The following is a 24494-nucleotide window of genomic DNA, read 5'->3' on the forward strand; positions in this document are numbered from 1 at the left end:
GAAAAGCTACATAGTTATTAAGAGAAAAAATGGGGCTGGTTTTATGGTCACTTAAGGAATAAACCAGCAGGGGAAGATTTCTTTATTTTTCTCTCCCTCTTTCTCTTTCCCTCTCCTTCTTTCCTCCTTTTCTCCTGTTCTTTTAAATAGACAATAGTTACTAAGAAAAATTTGAAGAGAAGTACTACAAAATAACATTTCTGAGTAAAGCAGGCCTAAGCAAAACTCAAACAGGAAGGGAAAAATCTATTTGTTAGATATTAAAATTGATCATAAAAGATAAAGTGACAATTGTTTGTCTATAATTTTTAATATATTTTTAAAGACAAAATTATAGCAAAAAGAAATTTATAGGAAATTTTAGCATTAAACAAAAAAAGCAAGTGAGGAAAAATGAGTTAGATATAAAGCATAAAAGCAGATGAATTTAGAAATTTCAAAGGTCTGCGATTCGGTCAAAGTCAATGAAAATGGTTTCTGGCTAGGACTAAGCACCCTATGGCCAACAACTCTACCGAGAACGGAAAGGGTCGAAGCTGGGTACGGTAAGGGTCAAAGGTGGGGTCAGAAGGAAAAGTCCGGAGATGAACTGATCCCAAGAGGCCAGTTTTTCTCTGGGCATATTTTCTAATTCTAAACCATGGAAAGATTTAAGTAATCCTGATTTTTTCCCTGAGCAAAGGCCCACTGTTAATGGACAAACAAGTTGAGATTTTGATAGACTCCACAGAAACACGCAAAATTAGGAAGAGATTCAAACACTGGTGGGGATTTTCAATCTGCTCATTTATGTTGTCCTAAGGAAACAATGCTGAAAAAAAAAATCAACTTCAGACTTATAAAATTCCCTAAGAACTTTAAAGAAGTAGCCACAAAACAAAGGGCAATTCAATACAGAGCATAAAGTATCTTGAGTGGCAGTACCAGCTGGCAAGCAAAGAATGGATGCTGGGGTCCGTGTGGTGGGTGTGGAAGACAGGAAGGTGTGAAGAGAACTGTTCCATTGCAGGCAGGGCTGCAAAGAATTTCCCACTGTATGGCAGGGCCCAGCTGATGTCTCTACAACCACCTGAATGCAGCTTCACCTCCCTTTGCGTGGACACCGGACAACCCCGCTGAGATTTCTATAATTTATTTAGGCATTGTCTGCCTCTGGGGAGTTAATGTTTACTACCAATGTGAGCTTGGAAGTTGATGTTGCTGATACAGTTTTAGTAAAAGGGCCTTTCATTACTGCTGTCTCCCATTGACCACATGCTAATCAAGGGTGTTCCATCCCCAGGTGTAGTAGGAATCTATTCTTTCCCTCTTTCTTTGATCTTAAGGTCCTTCCTTCTGTAATGCACTTCCTCCCTTAACTGATTCAAGACTAAATTGTAGAATGAGGATTGTAGTAGAAATGTGTTACTGATGGATATGCACCATCTACTGAGAACTTCCTAACCACAGCGCCAGGATGGATAACATCCTGCTTTAAGGTGAAACAAATGGCAGAATCATCCTGAGAAACACCCACTTGACCATGACGTAAAAAGTCTGAACCAGAGTTTGACTGGTTCTGTATAAACAAAGCGGACAGCTTTATTGCATTGTCCACAATGATCATGGAATCCTAGTGGTCCGTCTCTCTCTCTCTCTCTCTCTCTCTCTCTCTCTCTCTCTCCTTGTGCCTCATCCACGTAACCTTCTCGAGTTCTGAACTCAGCTGGAGCTGGACTCCGGCAAATGGAAGTAAAACAAAATAAGCCACAAGGTAGGCAAGAACTACATTAAAGAGGTTACTACACACAGAGATAATTTAATTTCACTTTCAATGCAAAAAGAATCTATGGCAAAGGCATAAAAATATTGAATATCAGAAAATTAAGTAGTTTTTAAATATTTGCTTGCTTGTTGGAAAGAATTCACATCTGCTGATTCACTCCTGAAATGCCCACAAGAGCTGAGGGGAGTGGAGCTGGGAGGCAGCAACTCAATCTAAGACTACTACAGGGTGGCAGGAACTCGGGTTCTATAGACATCACTGCTGCCTTGGGGCTCCTCCCAAGCAGGAGATGCAATCAGCAGCTGGAGCAGAGAACTCAACAAAGATCTGATGTGAAACGTGGTATCCTGTACAATATCTTAACCACTAGTCCAAATACATCCCCCTAGAAATGCATTAAGTTGTACTGTGCAATATAGCAATCACATGCAGCTATTTTGATTTAAGCAAACCTAAATAAAATTAAAATCCCCAGTTGTGCTAACCACCCACAGCTAAAACCCTCAGCCATATGTGGGTGTTAGGTGTTGAACTACACAAATTTCAGAATACCTTCCCTATAACAGAAAGCCCCCTGGTGCAAAAAGCAAAAAAAAAAACCAGGGTCCAGCAGCTAAAGTCCTTGCCTTGAACACGCCGGGATCCCATATGGGCACCAGTTCTAATCCCTGCAGCCCCACTTCCCGTCCAGCTCCCTGCTTGTGGCATGGGAAAGCAGTCGAGGATGGCCCAAAGCCTTGGGACTCTGCACCCGTGTGGGATACCCACAAGGGGTTCCTGGTTCCCGGCTTTCGATCGGCACAGCATCAGCAGATGCACTCACTTAGGGAGTGAATCATCGGATGGAAGATCTTCCTCTCTGTCTCTCCTCCTCTCTGTATATCTGACTTTGTAATAAAATAAATAAATCTTAAAAAAAAAGCAAAAAAAAACAGTAATACCAGCCCCCCCAAAACTAAGAAATTTAAAACATCTATATTTTCTTTTTTAAAAATTAGAAAATAAGGACTCTATGCTTGGTATACGCTTGCAATGAAAGACTCTCGAATGAATTTGAAATGTAATACAGCAACAAGATGGAGGAATCCAACATGGGGTGTGGGTACAGGGAGGGGTTGGGGGAATCCCAGAGCCTATGCAACTGTGTTAAATAACGCAATGCAATTAATAAATATATATATAACTATTAAAAATGAAATTTAAAAAAATAATACATCAAAATATGGAAAAAAGTTAGAAAATAAAACAAAAAGGATCAACTGATAGGGCCTGTACTAAGGGTGCAGCAGGTTAGGTTGCTACCTTGACAGCTGAACTCATATGATTCAAGTCTCAGATGTTCCTCTTGCCATCCAGCTCCTGAGACATCAACAGAGGACCCAACGGCTTGGGTCCCTGCTGCCCACAAGGAACACCAGAATGAAGGTCCACACTATTAGTTCTGGCTGGGACCAACACTGTCTTACTGCAGGCATTTGGTCAGTGACCCAGTAGATGGAATTGTGTGTGTGTGAGAGAGAAAGAGAAAGAGAGGCAGTCAGTGGTCTGTGTCACTCTGCCTTTCAAATAAATGAATAAAGCCTAGAAAAAAGAAGAAACAGAAAAAATTAATTGTGAATTGCCAACATTCTTTTTTGTTTTTTTAAGATTTATGTGGGAGGAGGAATGGGGAGAGTAGAAGAGAAATTCCCTGAGCCTATACAATTGTATAATTAAAAGGCAGATTTATACAGCGAAGGGGAGACAGAAAGAGATCCTCTATCAGCTGGTTCACTCCTCAAATGGCTGCAATGGCCAGGTCTGAGCTCATCCAAAGCCAGCAGCCTGGAATTTCTTTCCAGGTCTCCAGTGTGGTTCAGGAGCTCAACGACTTGAGCCATCCTCCATTCCTTTCCTAAACCATAGTGAGTTGGACTAGAAGTGGAGCAGTAGGGACACAAACCAACACTCATTTGGGATATCAGTGCCACAAGCAGAAGATGGGCCTGTGTGCCACTACACTGGCCCCGAAATGATAACATTATCAGTAAGTGAAATTGCCTGAAGGAATTCTGCCAGCTATCTTAGAGTACACAATCAAAGCAGAGTCAGAGCTGAGGCTATAATCTGATAGCCCTCAAACTGTTGCATCACATTTCCCATTTACGGGTCTGTAGCAAACTACAGATCTTACCCACAACAAACAAGAAAAGCATGGTCATCTAAGAATTCTGCAAGCCTGTGGAAATAGGTGGTGACATAAATTTTCGACTATATTTGGTAGTAAGGATTAAAATCTAAATTCATTAAAATTTACCTTCAAAATCCTCATGAATTTTCTCTTCAGTTATTCATTAAAATAATAACAATAAAACTGAGTAACAATCTAAATATCCAATTAAGAAATACTAACAGTCTTGCCCAATTTTGTATGCACAGTATGCTGTTATGTAATATGGTGTTATATATATTCTACATGCTAGTTTCAGGAACTAACAATCTGTTTTCAAATTCTCTGTGTATATATATATATATATATACATTTCTTATCTAAACAGAGGTATTTCAACTTTATGGAAATAGAGCTAAAGAATGTCAATTTTCGGTGCAAAAGATTTTTTAATTCAATGCAAAATTATTCTATAATATGTATTTCCCAAGAAGTTCCGAAGATCTTTCTTATGTACATGTTCTAAAGGTTTGTTTTAACATATTCACATTTTACCATTGCTTTATGGTGAATACAAAACCACCACAATTTGTTAGGCAATTGGAAAGTATACAATTTGTTAGGCATTGTAAAGTACATGGTCTTTATTGATCTTCTAATGTAACAGTTCACTGCTACATCCCAGCAATCACTCACTACACAAGCTATTGATCTGATGATGAGGACTGCTTTTAAATGTTGCCTCAGTACATGATATTTATGGGTGCAATGTTCCATGTGTTCTTGTAAGCACTTTTTAAATTTGCCACTATCTTCCCTCTCATCCTTTACTAAGTAACTCGGGTTCAGCTAAAGCAAGAAAAAGAGCACAATGATAGGAAACAACCAATTTAATGATGGCTTCAATCTAATCTATTTGAATGTGTGGTTTAGTAGAACAAATTTTATAAGGAAATAAAGAAAATATGGAAATCCTCCTTCTATTAGAAAACACACACTTCACTGTTTCAAAGTCCACAAATTTTAGAAACAAAACATTTTTACACAGCCCAGCACAATGGCTAACTCCTTGCCCCATCAGTTCCTGTCCCTGCTGCTCCGTTTCCCATCCAGTTCCCAGCTTGTGGCCTAGGAAAACAGTAGAGGATGGCCCAAAGGCTTGGGACCCTGCACCTGTGTGGGAGATGAGCAAGAAACTGCTACCTCCTGGCTTTGGATCAGCTCAGCTCTCACCACTTGGGCCGTTTGGGAAGTGAACCTGCGGGTGAAACATCTTTCTCTGTGTGTCTCCTTGTCTCTGTAAATTTGCTTTTTCTAAAAATAAATTAAAATCTTTAAAAATAAAAAAAAAAATTCTGACAATGAGTCTATCATCATTTGACTAGGAGAGGTCCCACTTATCCAGTGGTGCATAAAATAAAGCATGAGCTTCTCACACCATCTTATTAACATAAGATAAGAAAACCTGGTTCTAAGAAGACAGCAGAGCCATTGATAAGCTTCCCTAAGTTCATCCTTTATGCAAACCAGTTATGCTCTAAAATCACAATAATCATTTTGTTTACATGTATGTGTCTTCAAAGTCTTAAGTCTTAGGCTGTTTGAACTTCGAAGTTCAAAGGATTCACTGAAGTGCCTTCTCAAAGTATTTTCAGGAATAAATGCAGAAATATTTAGACAACAAGATGATGCCACACATCAGAAGCAGGAACTCAGTGACTGCCCAGTTAGATCAACTTCTTCAATGTTTCAAATCTGCCCTAGGAAGTCATTAGTATGGGCTAAATATTCCATGACTAAACATCATATAGCATATTAGAAATAATACTGCAAGAAGCAAGAGAGTATGTGAAAAACAGCCACAAATATATTTTTTTTAAAATAAAAAATTATTTTAAAATTTAATTGCAACTCTTCAACAGGATACAAATTTCTGTGTTTTATTTCTAATAAGACTGGTTCTACTGAGGAATAAAAACTACTAGACATGCGTTCAATAACTTTCAGATAGAACTCGATTTAAAATGCCCTGTGTGTCTGATTCTCCCTATCTACACCAGAAGTTTGTAGTTTCTAAATCCTTTCTCTGGCTGCATTTTCATTTACACCTCTTGACCATCACGGGAAGGGCGACTTAAAGACATACTGCAGGTTTTAAGAAAGTCTGTGCTTCTCAAATACCTACTCTTCCATCATTGTGATGAGAGAAGCAGTGGATTCTTTTTTAATTTCAAAAACTAAGACATACTGTAAAAAGTACTATTAAACTCATATGCCCAAGCTGGCACTGTGGCATAGCATATTAAGCTGCCAAAGTGGGTGTAGGACAGTTTGGGTTAGGTCTTTGCACCCACTGAACCATGTGAAAGCTAGGTCTGGGGATGGATCAGGCAGGGTTTGCTGTAGCACCCAACAGTAAGAGCCAGAATGGGTGTGGACCAGTCAGGCAAGGCTGCTGTAACTGCCAGGACAGGAGATGGGCCAAGTTAGGCTAGGCCAACAATCTACCGGTGTGCATGCTTCTGCAACTCGGAGCTTGGGGAAACTCCTCTGTCAGGACACAGCTCCCACAGGTAAGCACAAGAACCAAGGTTGGGAGTAGCACAGGCCAAACCAGTTTATAGTAACCTCCAACATACATGGGGGTTAAGCCCCCAGGGACGGGGGGAAGGTCCAGGAGGCCAGTTTATACCACCCACTGGCAGATGTGAGAATCAGGACGGGTGCAGCACAGGCTCGGTTGGGTCACAATACCAGCAGTTCACATTAGGGCCAGAACTGGAGGTAGTCCAGGCTAGGACTGGCTGCAATATCTGCCAGCATGAGCTAGAAGTGGGGGCAGTCTGGGCTAAGCTAGGCAGCAGCATTCACTGACGAATACCAAGGTGAGGTGGGCCATGCCAGTCTGGACCACAGCTCCCATCAACATACATAAGATCCAGGATGAGGGGCAAGCCCAATAGGGAACTGTGGGGGATCCCCTGCTGGCCACTGCTCCCCCTAATGAACGTGAGAGCTAGGACTGAGGACAGCAGAGCACGCTGGACAGGGCTAGAACACCCACTGGTCTGCATGTCAGCTGGGTTAGGGGGAGAGTCAGACTACACTAAACAACCATTTCCACTGGGGCAAGCAAGAGCCAGAATAAGTGCAAACTGGTTGGGCTTTGCCACACCATCAGCTAGCAGGTGTGGGGACTAGGGGCAAGTCCTGTCAGGCTAAAACATAGAGGCATCAGGAAAGTGTTTATAAGTACCAGGAGTAGGCCCAGTAGCAAAATGGTAGACATCTCTTTGATGGGCCACAGCTCCCACTGGTGAGCATGAGAACCAGGGCTGAGGGCAAGGTTGGATGGACAAGTGGTGACCTGCCGGCATGAGTGTGGGCTACATAGCACATTGGTTGAATTGGGCTAGGCTCCCAGGCCAATTGATGTATATGAGAGCCAGGTGGGATATGGGATAGACTAGAACAATCTGCTGTACATACCGGCATGTGCAGGAACCAGGGCTGGGGGCAGGCTTTGTGGGGGTTATTGAAGGTCATTGTGATTAGAATCTGCAGTTCCTGTTGGTGTAATGAGGACTGAGTGTGTCATGGGCAGGGTTAAGCTGGCCACAGCATCCACTGGTTTTTGTATGATATGGGGCTGGGGACAGAACTGACAAGGTGACTACAACCATCAATGTGCGTGTAGACTGGTGAGGGTGACGGACTAAGTCAGACTCCGACATGGCTAACACACTTAGGAGTCAGGTTGGGATCACTTCTGGCAAGGTTTCTTTGGGGTGTCCCTTAACTTGATCACTTTATTCAGAAATCACAGGACCTGTGGTCTGATCATGGCGTACATTTGTCAGAACTGGGTCTCCACAGATGCTGAGGCCTGTGAAGTAGATGGCATGCCCAGATGCTCATGGAGGACTTGACAACCAGCTCATTGAAGTTTGCAGAGGACATTCAGTACCAGACGGTAGAACAAATTGGACAGTTCTCCAGGACAAGCTTTCACAGCAAGTATCTGGGTAAATCAATTGACCTTGGGAGGATTTCCTCAACCTTGGAGCAATAAAACCAACAGCATTTCAGAACTATCAAATCCACTTAGGCAGTATCCTCGGAACATGTTCTACATCGGGGACTCTAGGATGACATCAGGTGGTCTTCCCCCATCCCTGGGTATGTGGCTGGGCTGCTAGCAATGTCCCTTTCCCCTTCCCAACTTTCCCCAGACACAGGAAGAAAAAAGACAATTGGAGGCAGTTGTCCCATCTGACCCTCCCCACCCTACTCAGTGGTCCTCATGGGCATGCATCACTCTCAACTATATAAACATCAAAAATAAAATAAAATTTAAATAAGAAACATTTGATATTTAACCCCAGATATAATGATTTCTTCCTATTTTAGTGAATAGGATTTGACATCCTAAAAGGAGTTTTCTGGAACAACACATCTTCAGTTTCACCATCAAAACCCATCAAGAATTCCCCTAATCATGCATTATTATGATTTTTTCAAATTATCCTCTGAAAATGACAAATGAATGAGATTAAAGACTGCATTAGGTCATATTCAATATCAGGACATATTAATAGATAATACAAAACTGAACACCATAAATATGTAAAGATATATTCTCATTTTATCCTGTACCTGCCTTTAAATGAAAATGCAGTTTTACCATTGTAGCTTTAATTGCATTAAAAGGCAGATTTGAACCATGATATTGAAAATCTGTATGTATAAACTATTGTTACGAATATTCATATTTAAGCAAATATTCCTTCCTCTCTTCAACCACAGTAGTAATAACAAAATTTCAAGGGATTTCTTTTACTGTGCTGCAAAATAAAATATTGATACAGTCATAGAACATTTGTATATAAGAATAACAAAACTTATGGATGATTTTCTTTATGAATTGTTATTCCCTTACAAAAGAACTACAAATTCCTATTTCGTGATAAAATAAGGAAATAAAGAAAAACAGAAATATCTAGACAACATATCCAAATGTCAGATGAAACACCTAAAACCTAAATTTTCTACCTAGCAAAATATGTACATAACATATAAACACATAAAATTCTTTAACTAGATGCACATCTTTGAAAAATGCAGAATTCCTTTATAATATGCTCAAGATGTTATGAGAAACGAAATTTTAAGATATACTCTCTTTATCCTATAGAGCTGATATTTTAATTTCAGAACAGCAATGAACCAATTACTGTAACAATATTTTCCCCCAAAATTTCCTACTCTAGCAAAATATGAGAAAGTAAGATGATTCCAAAAAGAGAAAAGGTATGCTGCCAAAAACTTTTCAAAAGTGTTACTTGGTCGGTCTGTGTGTGTGTGTGTGTGTCTCTCTCTCTATTTTTTTTTTTTTTTTGGCTTGCTTGTTTTTGAAGTTTGAGAGTATGAAAAGGGACAAGACCTGTTTCAAAACAAGCATACTTCTTCATACCATTTAAAATGATTTCTCCCCTGTTTTCTGACTGGACCCTAAGTACACCCATATGAGTACCAGTAAGAGAAAAGTACAGGCAACTTAAGATTTCAATAGAAACAGAACTTTTGAAGCAGAAAATAACCCAAGTTCAAACATAGTCATATTAAAGTAAAAATAAGAAATCTGTTAAGGAAGATAATGAGTCATTATTTTTGCAAATTAAGCAAATTAGCCAAGTCAATCTTAATACTTTACAACTTGCCAGCTATTGTAAAGTGGCTTTTCTATTCATTTAAATAAACAGTTAAATATTTTGTCCTTAAAAAGAAAAAAAAAATCAGAATAAAAGACAAAAACAGCTTCGCAGACTGAATAATAACTTCCCATTTAAAATACTGTCTGCCCAGCAGCAATGACACAAACTTGAAATGCCTATGCACATGATCAAAGCTTTAAGCCATACATGAACACAAACAATGAACACAATACCGAAAGGCATCTTCTGCAGGGTTTGCCAAGTATTCACAGACCCTTGGAGGTCCCTCAACCCTGTCAGAGGGTCCATGTGGTCAAAACTACCTTTATCATATTGCAAAATAACTTGCTCTTTTCACACTCAGTCTGTTATGATTGTACAGCTGAGGTTTGTCACAGTCAACAAAGCATATGACCCTCAACATACTGAATGAAAACAATGATTTCAGATATCCTGAATTAAATCATTCTTTAATATACAAAACCAATGTCACTCTTTGCACTAAGTTGTCTTTTTCCTTGGCACATTTAAGTGGTTTTCTCTTGCACACATACAAACACACAAGCACACAATTTCTATTAAAATAGAATAATTTATAATATGATAGATATCAGATTTAGCCCACCTATATGGAACCTTGAGGTCCCTCAATAATTTTGAATCATAAACCAAAAGTCAGAGCTGCTGGTCAAATAATTTAGGCCTTTTACACAACTTTACTCTCTTCACTAAAATCCAAGAAAAAACTATGAAGAAAGTGTGCACTGCTCATAAGAGTGCATTAGTTTAAAAAAAAAAAGAGAGAATCTCAGAAGAAAGTACACATTAAAACCATAATATTCACCTATTCTATCTGTCCAAATGATGGTGCAGCACAGATGAACAGTTCATGCCCCACAGCACAGCTCCAGCCAGTCAATCTCATGCTAAGAACCACCATTCCAAATGAAACTCGTTGAAACAGAGCATACGAGAGCAATCAACCAATAAGCATTGGAACTGGGTGAATCTCATCATTTAAGAGAAATTATGTCATCATGAAAAATAGAAGAAAAGCAGAACTTTCCAAATAAGATATTTGAAAATACCAAGAGATATGAAGGCCTATACTACTACTGTAGCAACATGGGGAAAATCTGTCAGGCGGTGGGGTTTGGGGGGGTAAATCCCAGCCTACATGAAACTGCACCATAAAATTCAAAAATTCAAAATAAAAACTTAACCAAAAAAACAGAAAAAAAAAAAAAACAAAACAGGGGAGGGAGGAGGAGGCGAGTAGCCTCGTGGCTAAGAGGCATCACCACGCATGTGCCAGGACCCCATATGGGTGCCAGTTCTAATCCCAGTATCTCTGCTCCCATTCAGCTTGCTGCTTGTGGTCTGGGAAAGCAGTCGAGGATGGCCCAAAGCCTTGGGAATCTGCACCCACATGGGAGCCTGGGCTACCTGGCTTCAGATTAGCTAAGCTCTGGTCATTGTGGCCACCTGGGGAGTTAGTCAACGGATGGAAGATTTTCCTCTCTGTCTCTCCTCTGTCTCTGTATATTTGACTTTCCAATAAAAATAAAATAAATCTTTAAAACAAAAATAAAAATAAAGATACCAGAAAACAGGAATAAATTTGCAGAAGACTTCTGTATGCTCCATAGGATTTCAGAGAACAAAACATCTTCAAGATACTAGAAAATTAAAATAGCAAAACCAGAAAATAATTTGATTAGGAATAAAACAAAACTAAAAGGATGGAAGTAAAGGAGAAAAAGGTACAAAAAAATAAACACTGCAGAGAAAGGTAAAGATTAGATATTGGAGGAGAGAATTGATATTAGAGAAAGTCAAATATTTCATTTGAAAACCAACATGCAGATTTCCAACAATGTAAAAATTTAAATCAATATATAAAGATAATCAAGAGCTAGATTATTTTAAATATGCCCAAAGAAAGCACAGACAGTACTTAGAACTGATGCAACAATAAGCAGCATTTAACACACCTTTCCTGAACACGTACTGATCTTGCACTGAAGATGGTGCACACTTTACCCTCCCTACTCAGGAATGCCAATGAAGTTACAGGAACGGAATAAACTTAATAAAATGCAATTACAGAAGGACTAGCTATCAGAAGATTTTAAAGATCTCAACAAATTCCTGAAATGTGACAAGAAATTGTTGGCAAATAACAGCACATGCTCCTAACTGTAAAGGTAGCTGAAGCACAGGGGAAAGGTGACCGCCAGTACAGCGACAGGTGGGAGGTCAATTCCTGATCTACAAGGCCATCAAACAACAGCAGAGGGAACCAAGCACCACCTTGATTTTATATCTGGAGGTATTGGTCATTTTTGTACCACATCCCTAAAATCTGGTCCGATTTACCATGTGGGACATTTCTACCATAAACACCGGCTAATGTTTGCAATTCCTTTTGTCTAATAGCAGCAAAATAAACTCCAGTGACTAGAGCATACGCCCCACGGGGACCCAGACTGGGATTCCACACAGATGCTGTAGTCAAAAATAAATTGCATGATGTGAGACCTCAATGCCATCTCCAACAAGAACTACAAAAATGTTTGGCATTCCAATCAAAACCAAGGCCTTCAAATTACTGTTGGTTGCATATAAATGCAGCTTTTTCCTCCTATAGATGAGAGTTAAACAACAGAGAAGTTTTTAACTGACAATGTAGCCCAGTTTTCAATAAAATTCAGAGGCAAATATAATCCACAGATTACAAAATTAAAGCACCGTTACATAAAATTCAGCTAAAATCCCCAAAGAAATGTCAAAAGGGGAAAGGGCTAGCTCAGAATATGCCTGGAAGGACTAGCAACAAGTCTCAAATATTGTATACAGGAATATATTCTCTATGAGTTTGTCCTGAATTGCAAAAACTAATCTCAATGACCAAAATACTAAGTGCAAAACTCACAGTGAAAAGGACTGGAGACAGGACACACTTCAGCTGCTGGCTGACAGCAACAGATCTGGTAAGCTTACTCCAAAATGTCACCCAGCAAAGCCATGCTACCTACAACAAACTTGACTTCATAGTAAAAATGAAGCCTGCTGGGTAGGATGATCACCAGAGGTGAGGGTGTCCTGCAAGCCACACAAGGCCCATGACATCATTTGCTCTGGCCCTGCATAGACAACTGCAGGCAGGATTTGAAATCAATAAATCTCTATCAGGCTATAATTCTGAATGGCCTACAAATTGTTATCAATATTCAAATGGCCTTGGCAGAAGCTGCCCATCACTGAATTACCCCATTCACATTCACTTCTTGATGGGAACGTCCTGCAAAGAAACTGATCCAGGAAAATTTAATTTATTTAAATATGACTAATATTAAGAGAACTGACACAGCATCAATATACAATTATTGCATTTCATATGCCAAATGAAAACTGAAAATACAAGGTGAACAGGCAATGTAGACTTGAAAGAAAACCACTGCAACAGCAAAGATGAAAGTTACCACCAAACATCTTATCATGAATTTTTAAAAATGAATAAAACTCTTATTGCTCAAAAAAACAAACAAACAAAAAACTACAGGATCCGGCACTGTAGCCTAGCTGCTAACCTCATCTTGTACACTCTGAATTTCATATGGGTGCCAGGTCTAATCCCGGTAGCCCTGCTTCCCATCCAGCTCCCTGCCTGTGGCCTAGCAAAGCAGTTGAGGACGGCCCAAAGCCTTGGGAACCTGCACCCATACAGGAGACCCAAAAGAGGATCCTGGCTCCTGGCTTCGGACTGGCACAGCTCCAGTCATTGCAGCTGTTTAGAGAGTGAATCATTGGATGGAGGATCTTCCTCTCTGTCTCTCCTCCTCTCTGTATACCTGACTTTCCAATAAAAATCACTAAATCTTAAAAAAAAAAAAAACAAACCTACAAAGCAGACATGTGAAAGCACAGAAAAAAAGGTGGCAAAGAAAATAAGATTAAAAGGACCATAAAAACATACCAGAAAAAAGCTACAGGGGGTGGAGAAGGGACATTTCACAGAAATAAAGGCACAGGGAAAAAAAATACAAAAATTTTAAGGCAATTAGAAACACAGAGCATAACAAAATAAAATGCAACTAAAGATAAAGAGACTTAATGCATCAGCAAAACAATAATGTAGCAGTCCTCCAAAAAGTTCCCTAGGCTAGCAGAAACACGTTCAGAAGTGTGAAACTATTGAATTTAGAGGTTACCCAAACCTACCAAAGTCAGAAAATCTATTTTAACATGCCCCAAGTTCAGAAGCTACAATTTATAAAGATTCAACATAGAATCTGAGCACAGTCTCAATATTCAAAGAAAACCAAACAATACAAATTGCAAAGACTTAAAAGATGCAAGTCAAGAAAACCAAAGAACTGATTCTACAGAGTCCAAGTCCCGAGGAAGCTAGGACAGAGGCCCAGAGAGAGCTAGTGAATCAGTGAACTTCAGTGAAGAAATAATCTACTTCAAAGTTACACCTCCACAGGCTCTGAGATTTCCCTCACCCCCTCCCCAAATAATAATAAATAATAGCAAAAAGGGAAATAAAAATTTTTTTAAAAAGATATAAATCTTAACCCCCCCAAATTCACCTATTCAATTAAAAAAATAAATAAGTCCTTAAAAAAAGAAGTAAACAAATAGTGAAAATAGGAAAAACTAAACACCAGATAGTATCCTGTTGAAAGGCACAGAAAGAATAGAGAAGTCAGGATGGATGTTCCATCTGTTGGTTCATCCAACCCTCTGGGCTACAAATGTGCGAAACCACAAGTACATATTCACCTTGTGCCATGGCCTTAACCAGTTTATACTTAACTTCTCTGGAACATTTCATAAGCAGTTTTGTCTATATTCTTAAACATTCAAAAACTTTTTTTGCATGTAGTGATTTTATTTATTAAGTCGCTTAAGGATATAAATATAGGGCCCAGCGGCATGGCCTAGTAGCTAAAGTCCCCGCCTTGAACACGCCCCGGGATCCCACATGGGCGCTGGTTCTAATCCCGGAAGCTCCACTTCCCGTCCAGCTCCCTGCTTGGGCCTGGGAAAGCAGTTGAGGACGGCCCAAAGCTTTGGGACACTGCACCCGCGTGGGAGACCCGGAAGAAGTTTCTGGATCCTGGCTTCGGATCGGCATAGCATCAGCCGTTGTGCTCACTTGGGGAGTGAATCATTGGATGGAAGATCTTCCTCTCTGTCTCTCCTCCTCTCTGTTTATCTGACTTCCCAATAAATAAATAAATCTTAAAAAAAAAGATATAAATATAAAATCTCTAGCTCACACTCAGCCTATAAGTATTATTAATTTATTAAAAAAAAAAAAAAACGGGTGTGAACAGGTGTGGGCCAGTGGGTTCAGCTGGTACTTGGGATACCCACAATCCCGAGTGCTGGCTCAATTCTAGCCACTATGCTTGCAAACCACCTTTCTGCTAATACACGCCAGTAGGTAGCAGGTGATGATTCAAAGGGTTGGCCCTTGCAACCCATGTGACAGACCTGGACTGGATTCTGCTCTTGGCTTTAGCCTGTACCAGCCTTAGCCACTGCGAGCAGCTGAGAAGTGAGTCAGTGAACAGAGCTCTCTGTACATCTGACAAGCCGTGTCTGTCTCTCTCTGCCTCTCAAATAAATTTTAAAAAACTGTTTAAAAACTAGGAGCTGGGGTTGTGTCTCAGCATATGAAGCTGCCACCTGCAATACCAGCATCCCAAATGAGTGCTGGTTTGAGTCCCACTTGCTCCACTTCCAACTCCAGCTGTTAAGGCACCAGGAAAAGCAGAAAGTGGCTCAACCACATGGAACCCTGCCACCCATGCAGGAGGCCCAAATGGAATTCTTTGCTCTTGGCATCAGCCTGGCCAGCTCCAGCTCTCCTATACAGCTGCAGCTCCTTTTCTATCTCTTGCTCTTTCTCTGTGTTTGAAATTAATAAAACTGTGTAGTTGAAAGAACAGGTGCAGCAGAAATGGTATTAGAAAAGTGGAAGATGAATCAGCAGATGGAAGACCTCTTTTTCTGTAACTGTCTTTCAAATAAAGATAAATCTTTTATTTAAAAAAAAAAGAGGAAATAGGAAAGCAACCTATTTTAAGTTTCCATCACTGAGAGACTCATGAAAAAGGACATGTCATAGAATTTTGCATGTGTGGCCAATTGCTGTATCCAATTCAAGTACTTGCTGGTAGTCAGGACTACCGGGCAGCAAAGTATCACTAATCTTCCCCTCACAAGATAAATTACAATAGGAAGCACTAATTAGAAAACAAAATAAGCAAAAACTTTACCTTTCTTGAAGTATGAATGTCAAAAAATGGCTTATTTCTGACACTGAATGGTTCCTGTGTTTTGTCAATGAGTCCGGTCTTCATTTTTTCATGCCGAGGATTTATAATTTCTCGTTCTATACACTGCAAACGGATATTAAAATCGCAATCTCCAACTGGTTGTGCCTAACCAAAACAGACAAACATTCAGATGTTAACACTGGCAACTATTTTATCATCATAATTATCAAAACTGCCATACTGCGTGTGGCAGCAGTCTATGTAAACAGCATCTCTTCAGGTTGTACAGTATACATTCTGCACAACCATACAGGTCAGTCCAACAGTTAGCCTGACTCATGATAGAAACTGTCTAAACACACATATACACACACACACAAAATTATTTTCAAATTATAATTGCATAAAATTGTATGGAAAAATAGTACAAAACTAATCAAGTAAGTTGATTCAAATGTTACCACATCTGAATTAAGGGATTAATACACTCACATTCAACTGTATTACTTATGAATTTGCAAAAATATTTGTTTAGAAACTACAATGCATATAATTAAATAAACTTCAAGAAAATAACACATAAAAATTAGGATAGACACTCACAGTGGCTTTTGTGGTTTAAAGTGCTAACACTTTACAGGCATCAATACGTAGGAGATATTTACTAGATACATACATCCTTAACTCTGAAAACACACAAAAAAGTTTATATTCAGTATGTCCAAGTTTGCTCTATGACAAAAAAAGACAAAGTTTTCTTCTCTTTTTACCCAATATCTTGTGCACTACTATCTGTAAAACCTATTACGTGTGGGACCAGTGCCAAGGCATAGCACTTGGGAAGCTGCCATCTGCAACGCAAGAACAACAGGTTGTCTCCGGGCTGCTCTGCTTGCCATCCAGATCCCTGCTTATGGCCAGGGAAAGCACTACAGAATGGCCCAAAGCCTTAGGACCCATCATTCACATAGGAGAACCGGAAGAAAGTTCCTGGCTCCTGGCTTCGAATTGGCTCAGCTCCAGCCAGAACAGGGAATAAAACAGAATGGAAGATCTGTCTCTCCTTCTCTCCGTAAACCTGATCTACCTTTGCAATAAAAATAAATAAATCTTAAAAAGAGTCTCTCTCCCTCCCTCTCTCACTCCCTCCGTCTACTTATCCACATCTAGCTGTCTCTAAAGTAAATAATTTTAAGAAAAATACACATATACTTGTGTATAGCTTGAGGGTGAGAAGCTGTTCTAACCATATGGTATGTGGGACGCAGCCATAATAATCACCCAGATTAGTAAGGATCACTTCAATAGCCTAAAAACTACTCAGTATTTTCTGAACTGGAGAACCTTCCTTTACATACATTTTCCATCACCTTTTCAGCCTTGTTTCTCTCCCTCCATCTGTATTAATCACCCGAGAAGTTACTCAACCTAATGTTTACAGCAAGAGAGCAGCATTTGCTCAAGAGGTGAGCAACATTAGCTATGCTTCAAATATCTTCTTCTCAGCTTTGAAAGGATGACAACTTGGATATCCAACAACAAACAAAACAAGACAAAGGCAGAACATGTTCTCTGCACAAAGTTCTACAAATGTCTGTAAAGTACTGTTATTGAGAAATGCTAGCAAACAACTCCACAGTCCAGTGTCATCTTTTGTATGCAACCCATGTCATCAACAAGGCTGAAAACCTAAAGGGTAAAGTTTGTCCACTGGGCCTAGTAGACAAATTCAGATGCCTAGAAAATTAAAATGGAACAAGCTTTTTCTGAGAAAAGAAAAAAGTTGAACAATTGCTAACAGCAGTCTCAATTCATTCCTAGCTGCTTTCCACTCTAAAATATTAAAAACTCACTGCCACAATGAGAACAGAATGAAAGCAAGTTCACCTTGAACTGCACAATGCCTACAGCAAAGGAAGCCTATATAAGACAGGTGTTAAATCATTGAGGATAGATGAGAAAACATACTTAATAACTACTGCCTAACCTGCTCTGGGTTTGCTAAGTTCTACAACACTATGCTGCCACTGGAGTTATCTTTGAAAACAACTGAAAGTATAATTACAACATTACAATAATGAAAGTCCTTCCATAGAGTCCAACTAAAGAACACATTGGAAGTCAGTGCTAGAAACAGAATCAACCCAGCAATTGCAACCACCAGCTGATCGGGGCGATGGACTGTGCCGGGCCTTGTGCTTGCTAGGACACACAAGAATCTGGTTTGGGAATACCTCAAAGTTTCTTTGGGGATCTCCCCAATTGAAATGCCAGACACAGAACCCTAACCAAGAAAAGACAGAAGACAGAACAAGTCAATCAACCACCTCAGCTATTTGTTGGCAGCAAAATACTGGGCAAATGGAGACTCTATGATGGACTATGTCAATCAGTGGATTCTTCATGACCTCATCGTGCTTGGAGTGGCGAGACTGGCAGCCAATCATAACTGGTGAACTATCAAAAACCACTTGAGCAAGTATCTCAGAGCATGCCCCACATCGGGGACTTGGGGTGGGTGGGAAACTAGGTGGAGCTTTTCCCTCAATATCCCCCTTTACTCAGATACATGAAGGAAACAATATGGAAATAATAGTCTTATCCTCTTCCCTATAGCCCTTGAACCTTTTTACCCTAATTAACTATGTAAAGATTGCCCAAAATATAACAAGAAAAATAAATCACAAAAAGAACACTAAAATGCCATCTTCAAGTAATCTGACAGCCTAATCATCAATCATTCCCAAGCCTTGCTGTGCTCCTTTCATCCAAAACTCAGTCCTTCAGAGTTAATTTGTGTCCCTGTCCCTGTCTGCAGTGCCATTCTCCAGTGACTCAAGCACACTCAGTGCTAGAGTTTGAACAGATGTATACCAAGAGGTAGTAAAATCATGAAATCACAAGCACAAAATTTAATGTAAGCTCCTTCTGTTCAAAAAACTCAAGAGCAGGATAAAACTGCAGAGAAAAAACGGAGTTATAATCATTTCTTATTTAAAAAAAAATAATTAGAAGAAGAGAGAGCAAATGACTTAACCAAGGCAGGTATTAAGCCCTTGAGTATTGCCTCTAGTGTTCTCCACACTCTTCAAGTATTAGAAGACTGCCTTCTAAAACACAGGCTGAGAGGCAAGCCCATGCAGAACATAACTTAAAGAAGAACTCGCGAGCAAGAGGCAAAGGAGGCAGCACTTTGCTATTCACAGAGCAGCAAAGCCTCCCCCACCCCTTATGCCTAGTTATAGGCCAAAGATTGTAATTCTGAGAACTGTGATAAGATTAAGCCAACTCTGGAAAGAACTGCTCTCCAGGAATATAGAACAGAACAAAATTTAAATGTCATGTTTTCTAGCCTTGAGATTCAGAATTTCAAATTTAGATATCCACCAACAAAATCAGATACATACATTGAAAACTTCCCCCCTCAAAATAAATCGTCCTTAAGTAACCTGCTTTAATACAATCCTTAATCATAATATAGCAAACTATTAACACAAAATATACATCAAAAATGAGTTTCTTAAAAAATGTTGTCACAAATCTTCAGAATCTTAATACTTCATTATGTTTTTGTTTCTGTGCTTATTTATCTGAGAGAGTAACCGGGGGTTGGGGGGTGAGGGATAAGAAAGAGATTGCTTTCATCTACTGGGTCACTTTCTCAAATGACCACAATAGCCAGGGTTGGTCCACAATAAAGCCAGAAACCTGGAACCCCATCCAGGTCTCCTACATGGGTGGAGCAGTCTAAGTACTTGGGCCATCTTCTGCTGCCATCCTAAGTATATCAGCAGGAAGCAACACCAGAACTGTAATCGGGACTCGCTGGTACTCTGATATGGGATGCTGATGTTGAAGCAATAGCTTAACTCACTGTGCCACAACACCAGCCCCAAAATAAAAAAAAATTTAATTTGAGAACTCTTCTCTGCTTTCAGCTTGGTTTGAAAAATAAATAATTACTGGAGCCAGTATGGTAGTGCAGCTCGATAATCTTCCACCATCCCCCATGCACATGAGTCTGTGCACCCTGGTTTTCCACTTCCGATCCAGTTCTTCCTTGTCACCTGGTAGTAGATGATGGCCAAGACCTTGGGACTTTGGACCCACATGAGAGACCTGGAGGAAGCTCCGAACTCTCAGACTTGGATAAGCTCTGCTTTGGCCACTGGGGCCCTATAGGGAGTGAAACAGAGGATGGAAAACCTTATCTATCACTATTTCTCTTTCTGTGGAGTCTTTCTTTCAAATAACACCAAATAAATTTTCTTTTAAAAAAATAACTATTATCTGATTGGAATAAAGTATGGGCAGAAAATTGATTACAACTATTTAAAGATAACCATCATTGGCCTTGCAGAATGGCTCAGGGGCTAAATCCTCGCCTTGCAAGTGCCAGGATCCCATATAGCCACCAGTTCGTATCCCGGATGCTCCACTTCCCATCCAGCTCTCTACTTGTGGCCTGGAAAAGCAGCAGAGGAAAGTTCAAAGCCTTGGGACACTATATCTAGGAGACCTGAAAAAGGCTTCAGAACAACTCAGCTCTAGCCACTGCAGCCATTTGGGGAGTGAACGAGCACATATAAGATCTTTTTCTCTCCTCCTCTCTGTAAATCTACCTTTCCAGTTAAATAAATCTTTAGAAAAAAATAAACACTATCAGATTTATTGCATTTCCAAAAATCATACTGTACTGTCTAATTCTGACCTTCATACCATAAACTAATCATAAATGGAAAAATGAGTCCTTGGCTAATCTAAAACTACAGGAAATGGACAGAGAATATAATTTATAATGCTTTAATAATTACCTAAACATGAATTATTTAAGATTGTTATTTTCATTGGAAAGGCAGATTTACAGAGAGATGAAGAGACAGAGGAAAAAATCTTCCATTTGCTAGTTTACTCCCTAAGTGGCCAAAATGGCCAGAGCTGAGCCGATCCAAAGCTAGTAGCCAGGAGCCTCTTCTGGGTAGGACCCCAAGGCATTAGAGCATCCTTTGCTGCTTTTCCCAGGCCATAAGCATGGAACTAGATGGGAAGTGGAGTAGCCAGGACATGAACTGGTGACCATAATATGACCCAGCTGCTTGAAGGAGGAGAATCAGCCAATTGCACCACTATGCTGGGCCCCCAAAACAGGAAATTTTGTATTTTGTTTTTGTTACTTCTATTCATAAATAACAACTTCTATCTTGAAATTACACATGCTGTACTTTAAAAAGACTTTTTTTTAACAGAGTACAGAATAACTAAAATCAAGAGACTCACTTTATAAAATGGTTGCCTTACTTATCAGAGTGAAATTGTTTTCTTTATTCACTTGAAGTTAGAGAAACTTAGAGGGTCAGTTCTGTAGGATAAGTCGAGCCACTGCCTGAGACACCTGCATCCAATATGGACATTGGTGTGATTCCCAGGTGCTCCACTTTGAATCCAACTTCCTACTAATGTGCCTGAGAGTTTGGACCCACACACTCACAAGACCTGAATGCAGCGCCTGGATCTTTTTGACCTAGCTCAGCCCTGGCTATTGCTGCTAACTCAGGAGTGATACACTATATGGAACATCCCTCTATATCTCTTTGTTTCTCTAATTTCTGCATTTCAAATAAATAAATACTTCAAAAGAAAATGAAACTTAAAAAGATAATGGAATAGCAAGGATTAGCATAGGTTCCCATATGGATGCTGATTTGAGTCCTGGCTTAAGAATTACTGATTTTTATTGGAAAAGCAGATTTACAGAGAGGCGAGACAGAAAAAGATCTTCCATCTACTGGTTCACCCCCCAAATGGCAACAATGGCCAGGGCTGGGCTGGTCCAGAGCTGGGAGCCAGAAACTTCTTCCAGGTCCCAAGGATTTAGGCATCTCCTCTGCTTTCTCAACCCATAAGTAGGCAGCTGGATTGGAAATAAAGCAATCAGGACATGAAACAATGCGCACATGGGCAGAGGATTAGCTTGTTGAACCACCATGCGAGCCCCATGGCTGCTGTACTTCTGATCCAGCACCCTGTCAGTGTCCCTGAGAAAGCAACTAAAGATGGCCCAAGTATCTGGGTTCCTGTCATCCACATGGGAGATTCAAATGGAGTTCCAGGCCCCTGGCTTCAGCATGAGCCATCCCCGTCCACTGTAGCTGTGTGAGAAGCAAATCTTTAAATAGAACAATGTCTCATTCACTTTCTCTCCCTCATTCTCATTCATTTTTGCTCTTTCAAAAAATAAATAAATCTTAAAAAAATAAGAATGCAAACTATGAATAAGATATAAAAAGATGATGACCAATCAAAAACCTAAAATTTTCACAATTTTCTTCTCAGGCAATAGCAAATACTTTTTGTTTAACATAAATTTATTATTTCACTGATAACTTTTATTTTCTAAATTGTAAGCTTTAACTAGTACTTACATTGAACTTAATGATGTCATATATCAAATATCTAGGAACAGCCTGTCCATTTACTCTGTCAATAATCATCTCCTTGAAAGAGAAAAGAAGACAGGTTTTTTCATTTTTAATAGCAATTTTTGACTGAAATATACCATATACAGAAGCACATAAATCATAAACACATAACATGATACAATATCCCTGTGAACACGTTGCAACCAGCTAAAATCAATAAACTGTCAGCATTTTTAAATCCTTATCATGCAAAAAAAAATCACGATAATAACACCGTATCGTAAACATGTGAATTAGTGTGCTACATGCTGTTTTCTGCTTAAATTACTACAAAACAAACACTTAAGACTCAGTGACTACAAATTGTTAAGTTTTAAACACCAGAATGACTTATTAAAAGAATTTGCTCAATCATTTCTTATTTAAAATTTCATTTTATGCCAATGAATGAAATCATAACATCTAAAATTATAAATGTCCGCCTTATTTATAGATTTGATTCTCATGTGACCTATGTGATCTTGGTTGCCCATCGCATCACTAGAACTTGTTGGAGGGAAAAGGACAAAGATGACAACCAGGTTGATGCAACTCCACCACAGCATTCAAAAGTCAAAATTAATTCTGCATTTCAATGAAGAGACAGGGAGACTAACGGCTGATTATATGCATAATAAAATAGTAAGTAACGGAGTATTTTATAAAATTTAATTCTTGGGCCTAGTATGATAGCCCAATAGCTAAATACTTTTCTTGCATCCAACAGGATCCCATGTTGGTACCAACCAGTTCAAGTCCCGGCTGCTCCGCTTCCCATCCAGATCTCTGCTTGTTGCCTGGGAAAGCAGTCAAAGACCAGCCCAAAGCTTTGGGATCTTGTACCCACATGGGAGACTGGCAGAAGTTCCTGGTTCCTGCTTTTGGATTGGCTCAGCTCCAGCCAATGTGGCCACTTGCGGAGTGAACCAGCAGACAGATTCTTCTCTCTTATCTCTCCTTCTTTCTGTAAATATGACTTTCCAATAAAATAAATAAATAGGGCTCGTCGTGGTAGCCTAGCAGCTAAAGTCCTTGCCTTGCACTCGCCAATATCTTATATGGGTGCTGTTTCTAATCCCGGTAGCCCCACTTCCCATCCAGCTCTTTGCTTGTGGTCTGGGAAAACAGTTGAGGATGTCCCAACGTCTTGACCCTGCACCCATGTGCGAGACCCAGAAGAGGCTCCAGGTTCCTGGCTTCAGACAGGCTCAGCTCCGGCCATTGCGACCACTTGGGTAGAACCTGTATATAACCATTTAAAATTGCAAAGAACTCAGTTTTGACAAAAGATTTTTTGTTTTAAAAAATTGGTATTAATTAATTCATTTGTTGAAAATGTGTTTGTTAAGGTACATTCACTTATGGTTGGCATCTTTAATCTATCACTTGACCTGAAATAAAGCATATTTAAACTGTTCACTGAAACATTTTGATTTAAATGCTTTAAATCAAATGATTTAAATCTTAGGCATTTAATATGCTAATAAGGTGATATTGACTTCAGTTAAATGTTCTTTACAAAAAAATGCTTGGAAATTGACAGATCTAAACAGCAAAAATCACAGATTTTTTTTCCCCAAAAATTACTTGATGAAATAAACAAAAATATGTGTTTTTTTAAAACATAACTTTTAAAGGCCTAGATAAAATGCATTTACAAAAAACAAAAACCAGTAAAAAGGGAAAAATAAAAAATCTGATAACCAGTACCCACATTGTGGGTAAAATTACTTCCTGAGATGGAGCACTCTGAAACGAGTGCTAGTTGAGACTCAATTATTCCACTTCAGATCCAGCTCCCTGCTTCAATAGACTAGGAAAGCATCAAAAACAGTCCAAGTGTTTGGATCCCTTCCTGGGAGACAAGAAGAAGCTCCTGACACACTCTCTCTCTCTACTCTGTGTGTGTGTGTGTGTGTGTGTGTGTGTGTGTGTAGTGTGTATGTGAGAGAGAGTGCTAACTGTGAACTTCAGATAAATTAGTTTTAAAAAAAAAAAACTGACAAGAAACTTCCAAGATTGTGATAAGTAAAAAGATACAGCTAGGTTCAGTTCCCATCCCACTAAACCTTCAGAAACTCCAGTGGGAAGCTGACAAATTCCTGGCAATTT

The 24494-nt window shown here is 39.5% G+C and overlaps 1 protein-coding gene across 4 annotated transcripts in view; it reads right to left on the bottom strand.

Annotated features, from left to right (window-relative positions):
* RNGTT (RNA guanylyltransferase and 5'-phosphatase) overlaps nt 1–24494 on the bottom strand; it is a 241884-nt gene that overhangs the window by 127125 nt on the left and 90265 nt on the right. For all 4 annotated transcript variants that reach the window (XM_040983758.1, XM_040983756.1, XM_040983757.1 and 1 more), the window contains exons 10-11: nt 22347–22418; nt 15925–16089 (exon numbers count right to left, since the gene is read on the bottom strand). In XM_040983758.1, the coding sequence (XP_040839692.1) occupies nt 15925–16089; nt 22347–22418 (237 nt within the window). The remainder of the gene's footprint in view (nt 1–15924; nt 16090–22346; nt 22419–24494) is intronic.

This window comes from Ochotona curzoniae, unplaced genomic scaffold (genome assembly GCF_017591425.1).
Source record: "Ochotona curzoniae isolate NIBS_2020 unplaced genomic scaffold, NIBS_Ocur_1.0 contig_3819, whole genome shotgun sequence".
NCBI classification, from domain to species: domain Eukaryota; kingdom Metazoa; phylum Chordata; class Mammalia; order Lagomorpha; family Ochotonidae; genus Ochotona; species Ochotona curzoniae.